Below are 12,132 nucleotides of genomic sequence, written 5' to 3'. Positions count from 1 at the left end.
GCCCTCCCAGGAGCCCTCAGATGAACTCCGGGTTGAGGTTGGAGGCCGCTTTATTTGGTGTGCAGCTCGGCCCCCTCCCCACGCGGGCCGGGGACCCGCTCCGTGGGCCGGGCGGGGTCGGCCTCTGCCCAGAGCGCTGCGGGGGCCAGGCTCACCGCCCTTCACGCCTGGCTGCCTGGAGCCACTCTTGGATGAGGGAGGCCTCCAGCACGCGGGCCTCCACCACGGACAGGGGGTCGTCTGGGTGCGAGGCTCTGCGGGGCAGCAGAGGGCAGGCTCAGTGGGCGGGCAGACCCCTCCCCTCCCCGCCGGGCGGGGCGCCTCAAACCTGAGGTCCAGGTGGTGCGCTCCTCCGCGGATGGTGATGGCGACGAGGGAGGCGCTCAGGTTGCTTCGCACCTGCGGCCGCGGAGCACCTGCCCATCACGCGCGGAAGCCCCGCCTCCGCCCCACCCCCCACGGGGACCGCGGAGCCCCTGAGCCGAGGGGAAACTGGGCAGGGGCGCGGGGGCAGTGCCAATGGCCGGACTAGCGCCCAGGTGGGGGGTTCATGGGAGGGGCGCTCACTCCGTCCCCCCGCCCAGGGGTCCAGGTGGGGGCTCACGGGAGGGGCACTCACTCCGCCCCCCGCCCAGGGGTCCAGGTGGGGGCTCACGGGAGGGGCACTCACTCCGCCCCCCGCCCAGGGGTCCAGGTGGGGGCTTCACGGGAGGGGCGCTCACTCCGCCCCCCCCCGCCCAGGGGTCCAGGTGGGGGGCTCACGGGAGGGGCACTCACTCCGCCCCCCGCCCAGGGGTCCAGGTCACCGTTGGAGAAGATGATGTTGCTGGCAGCTCTGAGGTCTGCAAGGGGCGTGGCCAGCGCGGTGAGGGCCCGCGTGCGGGGGTTCGAGCCCAGGCCCCGCCCACTGCCGCCCCTGCCTCACCGGCCCCCCAGAAGCTGGTCTTGAGCCAGTCCGGCCGCGGCCATACTCCCCACGTGTCCAGGCAGTAGCGCCGACGCTGCGCCTCGGTGAACGGCAGGGCCGGGAACATGTCCGTCACGTTGTTGCTGTCGAAGGTCAGGTTGATCTCGGTGCAGGCCTGCGGGCGGCGGACGGGGTCAGGCGGGGCCGCGCCGCACCCACCCCGCAGCCCAGGCCGCCCGCCCCGCACCTGGTAGTCCCAGGCCCTTGCGTCCGAGCCGGTGCCGCAGCCGGTGGGGTCGGCGCAGCTGTGGTACAGCCGGTAGATGTCGAAGCACTGCTCCGAGCCCGAGGCGTTGTAGACCAGCCCTGGACGGCAGCGACCCGGCCCCCGGGGTCTGCGCGGGGCCGCCCCTGCCCCGGCCCGCGCCAGCCTCGGGGGCCCCAGAGCACACCTGCCCCGGCCGCCCCGCCCGGCCCGCGCCAGCCTCGGGGGCCCCGGCGCGCACCTGCCCCGGCCGCCCCGCCCGGCCCGCGACAGCGCACCTGCCCCGGCCGCCCCGCCCGGCCCGCGACAGCGCACCTGCCCCGGCCGCCCCGCCCGGCCCGCGCCAGCCTCGGGAGCCCCAGAGCGCACCTGCCCCGGCCGCCCCGCCGGGCCCGCGCCAGCGCACCTGCCCGGCCGCCCCGCCCGGCCCGCGCCAGCGCACCTGCCAGCTCCCGGAGCCCCGCGATCCGCTGGTTCTCACTCAGCAGCCGCTGGCAGCCGACCTGGGGGTGCGGCACGGGGCTCAGCGGCGCCCGGCCCCGGCCCCGCCCCCGCCGGTGAGAGCCCCACACCTGCCTTGACCGGGTGCGCGGGCAGGCGCCCCATGAAGTCGGTGGGGTAGGGGTAGTCCATCATGGCCAGCACCGTGAAGGCGTTGCGGGCGAACACGCACAGCTGTGTCAGGTCCTCTGTGCCCGAGAGCGGCTGGCACGTGCGGAAGTCCCGGCTGACGCGGGCGTAGGCTGCAGGCAGGGGTGGGGGGGCGGCGAGGATGGGCCGTGCGGGCAGGGTCGGGCAGGGGGTGGCGGCTCCAGCAGGTGCAGGTGGGGGTGGGGGTGCGGCTGCGGCAGGTTCGGGCAGGCGGGGGTGGGGGGTGGCTGCCGGCGGGCTGGGGCCGGGCGAGCGGGGGCGGGCAGTGCGGGCGGCTGCGGGTGGGCACGGGCCGAGCGGGCAGGGGCGGCCTCACCTCCTTGCAGGAACAAGTCCCTGATCTCCCGGAAGGCGTCGCGCACAGCCTGGACACACCGGGGGCCCTGGCCGGCGAAGTCCTGGAAGGAGGCCGCGTTGCACCAGCCGCCGCCCCACCCCGCCCCGCGGGCCCCCCGGCCCCGCACCCCACTCACCGCCGTGACGTCCTGGAAGAACTGGGAGGAGTCGCCGAGGCCGGCCACGGCCAGGACCGGGGCACTGGCGGCCAGAGCCCCCGCCACGAGGTGGGGGTACTTCATCCGCATGTAGGCGCTCAGCATCCCGCCGTAGCTGGGCGTGGGGCACCAGGCTGTGGCCGCGGCTCCGCCCGGGCATCAGCCCTCCCCCGACCGCAGCCCCCTCCCACGCCACAGGGCAGAGCCTGACGCGTCCACGCGCCCCGCGCAGGTGGGCAGCAGGGGACCCGAGGGCGCGGCGTGGGGGGCAGAAGGACATCTGGGTGTGCGGGCGAGGGGCCGGGAGGCCCGGGGTCGCCTGCGCTGAGCACGCGCGGCCGACCTGCGGGGGGCCTCGTGGCTCCTGCGGCCTCAGCCCGGCGCCCACCTGCCTCCGAAGGCGATGGCGGGCGCATCCTGGGCGCCGAGGTCCCGGCGCAGCGCCTGCAGCAGCTCGGCGAAGTCGGCCAGCGCCTGCTCCACGGTCAGCAGCTCCGTGTGCCCGCGCAGCGTGGACCGCGCGCCGAACGGCAGCGACTTCCCGTAGTACCGCTGCGGGCCGCGAGGGGGCGCCGCTGAGCCGCGCCCGCCCGCGCCCCCGGCCCGCGCCCCGCGCCCCGCGCCCCGCGCCCCGCGCCCCGACCCACGTGCTCCGCGAAGACCAGCAGGGCCGCCTGCCGGGCCGCCAGCTCCACCACGAAGCCCGAGTTGTTGGCGAAGGCCCAGATGTCGCCCTCGTTCCCGGTGTAGAAGAAGATGGGCCCGCGGCCCCGCTGCCAGAACTTGTCTGCGGGAGGGGGCGATGCGGGGTGAGGCGGGAGGGGGCGTGGGTGCGGGGTGAGGCGGGAGGGGGCGTGGGTGCGGGGTGAGGGGCCGGGCGAGGCGGGGTGAGGCGGGAGGGGGCGATGCGGGGTGAGGCGGGAGGGGCGGTGGGTGCGGGGTGAGGGGCCGGGCGAGGCGGGCGGGGCGCTCACCCGACAGCAGGAAGCGCTGGCCGAACGTCTCGTGGCCGAAGCGCTCGAAGTTGAAGTGGTCCAGCAGCTGCTCGAAGTAGCCCTCGCGGAAGCCGGGGTCGGGGGCTCTGTGGGCTGCGGGAAGCGGGGCGCGGGGCTCAGGCGCGGGGCGCCCGCCGGGGGCCGGGGCCGGGGCCGGGGCCGGGGCCGGGGCGCCGCCACACTCACCCGCCGCCGGCCGGCCGAGCAGCCCCAGCGCCAGCAGCACGAGCGGGGCCCACGGCGGGCAGCACCCGGCACCCATGTTTGCGGCGCGGCGCGGGTCACGTGACGCGCGCAGGCCCCGGCTTCCGGTCCTCGGTCCGCCCGGAAGGCTGCGGCGCCCGCACAGCGGGGGCTGCGGGGTGCGGGGACCGGGGCAGAAGCCCCCTCCCCGCGAGTCCCGCCGGGACCGGACACAGTGGCTATCCAAGGACCCCTGTTCAGGGGGGCACAGCCGGCTGCACCAGCGCCTGCCCTGGACCCCCCGCCACGGGGACCCCGGGGGCTTCTGCCCTTGAAGCCCATCCTAAGCAGCGGGCGGGGGTCCCTGCTCGCCCAGGGGCAGCTGGGCCCGGGCTGGATCTCCCCTCGACCCCGGAGGGCGGTCCCAGCGCAGGCGCGGCTCCCTGCCCTGCTGTCCTGCTCTTTAACTGGACCAACAGCGGCCCAGGCGCTCGCCTGACGCGCCCGTGCGCTGGCCGGGGCTGCACAGGGGCCTGGCCTCTGGGGTGCGGGCCCCAGCCCTGGGCTCTCCTGGGCTCTGCCCCTCGCCCTGTCCTGAAACCACGCCTGTGGCAGCAGCATGGTGACGGGACCCACCCATCCTGCCATGGTAAAGGCCCCAGGCGGCTGCAGGCCACTGTGCGGTCTGCTCCGTGGGGGCAGGGAGTGGCAGCAGCTGTCCCCTCCCAACCTGGGACGGCCACTCTCCCAGCGCCCCACCAGGGCACCAGCCCCCGCACAGGTCAGAAGCCAGGACAGCTGGGTCCCCCAGCCACACGCCAGGGCCCTGGGGACCTGGCACACTGGGGTGCCCGCGGGGCACCCCAGGGCAGGGGCACCTCCTGTCCTGTCCACGTCCCTCAGCAGCAGAGGCTCCGTGTGGGAGCGGAGGGCCAGCTGTGGCCACCCTGCCCACGCAGCCTTCACCGCCCGTGGGCAGACTCCATGGGGAAGGCTGCCTGTGACCCTGGCCCGGCGCCCAGGGAGCCAGCCCCGCACCTGTGGCCTGCTCCTCCCACCGAGGGACACCTGCCGGCTCCCAGGGCTGAGGTCCTGGCTGAAAAGAACCCAGGGGGCTGGGCCCCAGTCCCTCTGGGGCCACCGCCCCGCCACCCCCAGTCCACATCTGGGTACCACGCGGGGCCAGGCGCCCCCTCCCGACTCGAGATGTGGGGGTCCCCTCAGGCCTCAAAGCTGCCGGCTGTGGGGGATCCCTGCCTTGGCAAGAGGGGCAGCAGGGGCCGGCTCGGGTACTGGGGTTCCCGCCTCCCGCGTGCCAGACCTGGACTGAGTTCTGAGCTCCCAGCTTCAGCCTGGCCCAGCCCTGACTTTCACAGGGATGGGGGAGTGAACCGGTGGATGTAGGACTCGCTCTCCCTCTCCCTCTCTCTCTCTGCCTTTCAGATAAATTAGCAACCTTTACAAAGGAGAGGAATCTGTCGCTGGCTGTGGTTCTGCAGCCCTCTGCTCCCACGGGGCCAACCCCTCGTGTGGGCACCGCAGAAGGGGCTTTGTCCGGTGCTCACGACCCCTTCACCCTGGCAGCCTCCCCAGGGCCTGTCCCTGGGCCCCAGTGTTTAACATCTTCAGTGCACTGTTGGATACAATCTGTATTTTGCTGACAATTGAAAAAAAAAATTATTAGGTGAAAGGCAGAGGAGAGCGAGCGAGTGTCCGTCCATTGGTTCACTCCCCAGATGGCCACAATGGCGGGGGCTGGGCCAGGCTACAGCCAGGAGCCAGGAGCTTCCTCCGGGTCTCCCACACGGGTGCAGGGGCCCAGGCACTTGGGCCGTCCTCCGCTGCTCTCCCAGGCCACGGCAGAGAGCTGGATTGGAAGTGGAGCAGCCGGGGCTCCAGCAGGGCTCTCGCAGTGGGGTGCTGGCGCCCAAGCCGCAGCTCGGCCCTCTGCCTGCCGCGCCCACCATATCTGTGGTCTCCTCGTGGTGTTTGTATCTGGCCGTGGTATCAGGCTGGCCCTGGCCTCTGAATGGATGTGAAAGTGTTTTTCTTGAATTTTTGGGAAGAAGTGGAGAAAGACTGGTGTCAGTTCTTAAACACCGGGTAGAATTCACCAGCAGAACCTGGCTTTTCCCGGTTGGAGGTCGCTTGGTTATCTGTTTCCTTTACTTGAGCAGAGCCTTCCACCCACTGGTTCCCCCTCCCCAGATGACCGAGGAGCTGGGAAACCCACCAGTTCTCCCACTTCCCAGGCGGGTGGCAGGGACCCATGTGCTACCACCTGCTTGGGGGGCACAGCCAGGCACCGAGTGACCACCTGCTGGGGGGGCACAGCCAGGTACTGAGCCAGCACCTGCTGGGGGGCACAGCCAGGCACTGAGCCAGCACCTGCTGGGGGGGCACAGCCAGGCACTGAGCCAGCACCTGCTGGGGGGGCACAGCCAGGCACTGAGCCAGCACCTGCTGGGGGGGCACAGCCAGGCACTGAGTGACCACCTGCTGGGGGGGCACAGCCAGGCACTGAGCCAGCACCTGCTGGGGGGGGCACAGCCAGGCACTGAGCCAGCACCTGCTGGGGGGGGCACAGCCAGGCACTGAGCCAGCACCTGCTGGGGGGGTGCAGGGGGCACAGTATTAGCAGGAAGTGGGGGTCCTCGGATGCTGGGATCCCGGTGGGTGCTGTGCAGGTCACCTCCCCCCCAGACCCTCGCTCTGGCGACCCCGTGCATCTGAGAGCTGCTCGCGTCTTCGGGACGCCGTGTCCCCAGTCTTCCCTGGAGCTGTGTCTGAGCTGCCGGCTCCCCGCTCACTGCTCTGCTGTGTTCCCCCGTCTTCCCCTGCTTCGTTATCCAGTTCTCTCCGCGGGGTGCAGTCCGCAAACCCGGGTCCTGTGCCGTCCTGGCCAAAGCCCGGCTGAAGCGGCCCCGACAGGCACCCAGGGCCTGGGCGGCAGCAGTGGGTCCTGGGGGGGAGGCGGTGGGGGGTATGGAAGGGGGGGAAGAGGGGGAGGGGGAGAACGGGCAGGGCGGCGGCCGCGGGTCCTGGTGGGGGAGCAGAGGGGGGGAGAGGGAGATGGGGAGGGAGGGGCAGGGAGGGGGAGGGGAGAAGTGGGGCTTCCAAGCGCAGCGCCGCAGGCTCCCAGGTTCCGCGGGCGCCTCCCCAAGTGTGCTCCGGTCTCCCTCGAGGAGACGCCGGGTTTTTGTTTTTTTCTACTAAAACCTCTTCGCCGTCACTGTTGGGCGAGGATGTGGGTGACCGAGACCCCGTGTCAGGTCCGGGGGTGGGCTGCCTCGTCACGTGGACGCCGGGGGCGGGGATCGGGGGCGGGGATCGGGGGTCGGGGGTCGGGGGTCCGGGGCGGGAGCCGGGGGCGGGGATCGGGGGCGGGGGCCGGGGCCGGGGGTCGGGGGCGGGGATCGGGGTCCGGGGGCGGGAGTCGGGGGTGGGGTCCGGGGGCGGGAGTCGGGGGTGGGGGCCGGGAGCGGGGATCGGGGGCCGGGGGCGGGAGCCGGGGGCGGGGATCGGGGGCGGGGGTCCGGGGCGGGAGCCGGGGGCGGGGATCGGGGGCGGGGGTCCGGGGCGGGAGCCGGGGGCGGGGATCGGGGTCCGGGGGCGGGGGTCGGGGGTGGGGTCCGGGGGCGGGAGTCGGGGGCGGGGATCGGGGGCGGGGGCCGGGGGCGGGGATCGGGGGCCGGGGGCGGGGGTCGGGGGCGGGGGTCCGGGGCGGGAGCCGGGGGCGGGGATCGGGGGCGGGGGCCGGGGCCGGGGGTCGGGGGTCGGGGGCCAGGGAGGCCCCAGCGTCCGGAGGGTCCGCTCGGGCCGCAGCACCGGGCCCGGGTCCCCCGCGCTGGGAGGCCCCCGCCGCGGGCACGGAGCGCCCAGGACGTGGTGTGGAAGACTTTTTACCTAAGTGCGCGTTTACTTTCATGTTATTTAAAAGGCGAGGTCCCAGGCCGCAGCCAGGAGCCGGACCTCCCTCCGGGCCTCCCACTGGGGCGGTAGGGACCAGCCTCGGGGCGCCCGCTTCCCCTCACTGCGCCTGCGCGCCGACGTCACGTCCGCTTCGCTCGCACGCGCCTGCGCAGACAGCGGCCGCGCGCTTCCGGTCGGCTCGGAGGCGCTTCCGGCGGCGGCGCGCGGCGCTCCCTGCCCGCTTGGTGTCCCGCGGGTTCGCTCGGGCGCCTCCAGGCACGCAGGGTCCGAGTCAGAGACCCCTGCCCTGCGGCCCCAGCGCTCCCGCGAGCTGCTGGCGCTGGCGGTGTCCGCGGTGCGAGTGCGGGAGCGTGGCCGCGCGGGGAGAGGGGAGCGAGCGAGTGTCCGTCCACTGCTCACTCTCCAGATGGCCACAGTGGCGGGGGCTGGGCCAGGCTACAGGCCCCCGGGCTCCTGACCCGCCGGGTGGCCCCGGGTCCCGGCCGAGAGCCGGGCGGGGGCCCCAGAGAGCTCCGGCCTCGGCCACCGCCGCGAGCGCCCGGTCCCCGGCCCCGGGCCACGCCCCTGGCGGCGCCTGCGGGAAGCAGAGCCCAGCTGTCCGCCCCTGGGGCTGCCCGCGGTCACGAGGGCCGGCGCGAGGCGACGTTTGTGGTCACGAGCGGTTGTGCCCCGCGGCGTGCGAGGGCGGTGACCTGGGCCACCCCGGGCGGGGCCGCGTCCCTGGGCTCCACGTCCTGTAGCCGAGGGAGGGAGAGGCCCGCCGGGGAGACGGGGAAGGACACTCAGGGCGGCCCAGCCCGTGGCGGCTCCACGCACACCCTCGAGGCCCTGCGCCCGTTACATCCAGGCCCGCGGCGGACACCTCCGGGGAGCCGGGACCCGGTGGACGCCAAGCCAGGGTGTCCCCGGCCTCCTGCGGTCAGCATGGGCGGGCTCCCCGCGATGCCTTTGCGTCCTGCGGGCCGTGCTGCCCGTGGGGTCCACGGTGGGGTCCGGGTCGGGGAAGATGGCAGAAGGGGCTTGTTGGAAACGCTGCAGTTCCACGGCCGCCCTGGGAATCCGGCGCCCAGGGTCAGTGAGGTCCAGGCGGACCTGGGGGCGGGGGTAGCGGTGACTGACGGCTCCAGGGGGTCAAAGCACTGTCAGGAACCAGGGACGGGGGCGCCCGGTGTCCCGGCTCCGTGGCCTCCATGTTGCTGTCTGGGGGTCTCTTCCCAGAACAGTGTTGGGACCACCTAACGCGAGGCCACGAAGTGTGTGACCCAAGTGTGGCTCGGGTCCATCCTGCGTGGGAGAACCTGGGACTGATGTCAGATCCTGGCCCCTGTGCTACCGGTCCAGCTCTCTGCTGTGGCCTGGGAAAGCAGTGGAAAATGACCAAGTGCTTGGGCCCTGCACCCGCGGGGGAGACCCGGAGAAGTCCTGGCCCCTGGCTTTGGCCTGGCCCAGCCCTGGCCGTCGCGGGTATTTGGGGAGTGAACCAGTGGGTGTAGGATCTCTCCATCGTTCTGCTTTCTCCCTCTCACTGCATTTCAAATATATAAATCCTTAAATATATTAAAAAAAAAAAAAAAACCTATGTGGGGGGCCGGCGTTGTGGCTTGGTGGGTAAAGCCCTGCCTGCAGTGCCGGCATCCCATATGGGTGCTGGTACAAGTCCTGGCTGCTCCACTTCCGATCCAGTTCCCATCTGATGGCCTGGGAAAGCCGTAGAAGATGGCCCAAGTCCTTGGGCCCCTGCACCCACGGGAGACCTGGAGGAAGCTCCTGGCTGCTGGCTTTGGATTGGTGCAGCTCCAGCCATTATGGGCATCTGGGGAGTGAACGATTCTCTCTCTGTAACTCTGCCTTTCAAATAAATAAATGTTAAAAAAAAAAAAAAAAACTACATGGGGTCCTGTGCTGTGGCTCAGTGGGTGGAGCTGCTGTGCACAATGCCGGCTCCCACTTGAGCGCGGGTTCTAGTCCCATCCACTCCACTCCTGATCCAGCTCCCATCTGATGGGCAGGGGGAGGCATTGGAGGTCGGCCCAAGTGATGACCCCGTGGGAGACCCTGATGGGGGTCCTGGCTCTGATCCACGCGGGGGCCAGGCGTTCAGATGCAATTCTGTGTCCTCCACCGGGCAGGAAGAGAAACACGAGGCGTCCGGGCCGGCACCGCGAATGCACGGCCCAATCTGTGGGAGCGGCGCGCTCGGTCCTCAGAAACCCATCTCATTCCTGCCGTGACAGTGCGCGACTTGAAGATACAGCCGAGTAAATCCCCAGGTGCGTGAATAAGGCGAAAACACTGGAGCACCAGACTCAGCCAGTGAAATCCGCCCAACGCCACCGAGCAAAGCGGTCGGAGCAGGCGGAGGCTGGCTCTCCGTAACCGGTCTGTGCAAGCAGCGCGCCCCCTGTCGGTCTTGGCAGGATCGACAGGTTGATCCTAAAATGTGTGAGTACGGACACTGTTGGATGACTGACCCCGGCGGAGAAAAAGCGGCGGTGACCACGACAGTGCAGCCTTGGTGCAGGAAGGGGCGGGGGCGGGGAAGCCGCCACCCGCAGCACCACCAAACCACCTGGGCGCCGGTTCCAGCCTCGGCCGCTGCGCTTCCCATCCGGCTCCCTGCTCATGCCCCTGGGAGAGCAGTGGAGGATGGCCCAGGTCCTTGGGCCTCTGCACCCACGTGGGAGACCCAATGAAGCTCCTGGCTCCTGCACCCAGCTGGCCCAGCCCTGGCTGTTGCGGCCGTCTGGGGAGAGAACCAGCAGATGGGAGAGATTCTTTTTAAAGAGATGTATTTTATGTGAAAGGCAGAAAAACCGAGAAGGAGGGAGAAATCTTTTTTTTAAGATTTTATTTATTTGAAAGGCAGAGAGAGCACTTCCGTGTGCTCCCCCTCCCCCCCCCGCAGATGCCGGCAGCAGCTGGAGCCTCCACGTGGGTGGCAGGGACCCCTGGACTGTGGGTCACACAGCAGGAAACCGTCAGAACGGGAGCAGGCCGGACGCGAGCCAGCACCGGGCTTTGGGGTGCCGGCGTCCCAGGTAACTGCCGCCCCAGGGCGCCTGTCCCCAGTGTTCAGTCTTGGTGGAGTGCGACTTTTCCTCTCACAGATTGGCCACTTGCTGTCAGCTCCAAACTATCTTTGCCAGACCCCTGGTTCCCTGGGGGCAGGAACTGGGGAGCAGGTGACAGGCAGGCTCAGGCCCAGCGTCTCTCATGCGGCTGCGGCCCTGCCGGACGCTGCCCACTTCCCAGGTGCTGGGCTCCCGGGCCGGCAAGCTGCTGGCCGTCAGCATGGATTTCGTCTCCACACTGGCGTCTGCCGGGGCCACCTGAGTGTCCTCGTGTCCAGGCGGCTGGCTGCTGTCCCCAGGGGAGGGGCGTTCTTGCCCGGCCTCGCCCTGGCGGCAGCCACTTTCCACTGCGCCCTGGAGAGCCTGGTGGCCGAGGACAGGGCCCCCCCTCCCCCGGCCTGGCTCCTCCATTTCCCGTTGTTCAGAAAGCGAGAGCCGCAGGCAGTTCTGTGCTGTTGGCTCTGAGCTGGCTTCGCGGGCCGGGGTCTCGATCTCCCACAGCTCTCCAGAGCTGCACCCCAACGCTTGCAGGGCCAGTGGGGGCTGAGAGCCGGGCATTAGTGGTGGGGGCACGCGGGAGCCAGCCTGGAAGGGGCAGCACGGGGAGTCAGGCTGGGGTAGCAAGGTCGCCTCCTCAGTGTCTGGGGCTTGCTCTCTGCGAGGGTCCTTCAGCCCCAGTGAGGGACTCACAACCATTTATTTACCTGTGGCCAGGCCTTCGAGGGTCAGCCCCATTCCCCGCACCACCTCCCAGACAGGGCCTGACCTCTGCCCACTTGGTCAGCCACGCACCTGTCCCTTCTTTCCTGCCCATCAGCTCCTCCTGCTGATCAAAGTGTCCACAGGTGGCCCTGAGCCCACTCCCAGACCCCTGCCCCAGGGCCTGATCTGCCCAAAATTCCAGGGAATAATCCTGATTGGTCTACTTGGGTCATATGACAACCTCTTGGCCAATCCACTGAGGCCAAGGAGGGACTATGCCTGTGATCGACAGCCCCTTCCAGGACCTCGGAGTTGGAGTGGAGCAGCCGCAAGCACGGCGATCCCCTGCCCACGAGTCTCAGCAGAGGGGAAACCCCAGGAGATAGGCAGCAGGGGGCGGTAGAGGGCGCCAGGCAGCACCCAGGTCGCAGCTGGACTCAGAGGGCCCCAGGCCCAGCCCATGCAGTGCCACAGCAGCAGGACAGGCAGCCCAGGCCCTGAGGGCCTCGCCGTGCTGCCCCCAGGAAAAGCAAAGGACAGGGCCCGGGGAAGCCCCCACCCCGGCCACTGGGGACAAAAGCCCTAGCTGGAGCCTGGCCCTGACCAGGGCTGCGCGGCACCCACAGCACCGGGAACCCCGCTTCTGAAGCCAGCCGCCTCGCTGAGCCCTTCCTCCCCACACTGCCACGGCGCCGAGCCCCCAGCCCCAGGCCAGCGGGGGCCATGCCCTGGCCCCGCGCCAGTGTCTGCCCTGCTGCGTTCCTGGGCCCCAGAACCAGGGGGCTCCCGAGCCCAAGCGCTGGCCCCCGCTCCAATAGCACGGGCGGGGAGCGGGAACCGGGCAGCCCCCGCAGCCTCCGGCTCTCCTCTCGGCTCAGGGGGCCTCACCGCGTGCGTGAAGACGCAGCGGGCGTGAGGCATGGGACCCCGA

The 12,132-nt window shown here is 71.1% G+C and overlaps 1 protein-coding gene across 1 annotated transcript; it reads right to left on the bottom strand.

The window, feature by feature from the left end:
• Positions 1-32: 32 nt before the first annotated feature.
• DPP7 (dipeptidyl peptidase 7) lies at positions 33-3,583 on the bottom strand. Its single transcript, XM_062207174.1, has 13 exons — positions 3,499-3,583; positions 3,292-3,405; positions 2,965-3,104; positions 2,706-2,869; positions 2,297-2,432; positions 2,140-2,221; positions 1,749-1,915; positions 1,615-1,675; positions 1,155-1,273; positions 926-1,082; positions 778-842; positions 329-399; positions 33-254 (listed from the first exon to the last, which is right to left on the bottom strand). The coding sequence occupies exons 1-13, from the start codon at positions 3,572-3,574 to the stop codon at positions 152-154; spliced, it is 1,455 nt and encodes a 484-aa protein (XP_062063158.1). The 5' UTR covers positions 3,575-3,583; the 3' UTR covers positions 33-151.
• Positions 3,584-12,132: the final 8,549 nt, after the last annotated feature.

Source organism: Lepus europaeus, chromosome 12, assembly GCF_033115175.1.
Source record: "Lepus europaeus isolate LE1 chromosome 12, mLepTim1.pri, whole genome shotgun sequence".
NCBI lineage: Eukaryota > Metazoa > Chordata > Mammalia > Lagomorpha > Leporidae > Lepus > Lepus europaeus.
This window is presented reverse-complemented; position numbering and strand designations above follow the sequence as displayed.

What these genes read in the sequence shown, in the direction of transcription:
- DPP7 (XM_062207174.1), bottom strand. Translation starts at nt 3,574, where the DNA reads ATGGGTGCCGGGTGCTGCCCGCCGTGGGCCCCGCTCGTGCTGCTGGCG. An exon ending in TGCTGGTCTTCGCGGAGCAC is followed by an intron (nt 2,870 to 2,964) that starts GTGGGTCGGGGC and finishes CGCGGCCCGCAG; the next exon opens with CGGTACTACGGGAAGTCGCT. An exon ending in TGCCCGCGCACCCGGTCAAG is followed by an intron (nt 1,676 to 1,748) that starts GCAGGTGTGGGG and finishes CCGCACCCCCAG; the next exon opens with GTCGGCTGCCAGCGGCTGCT.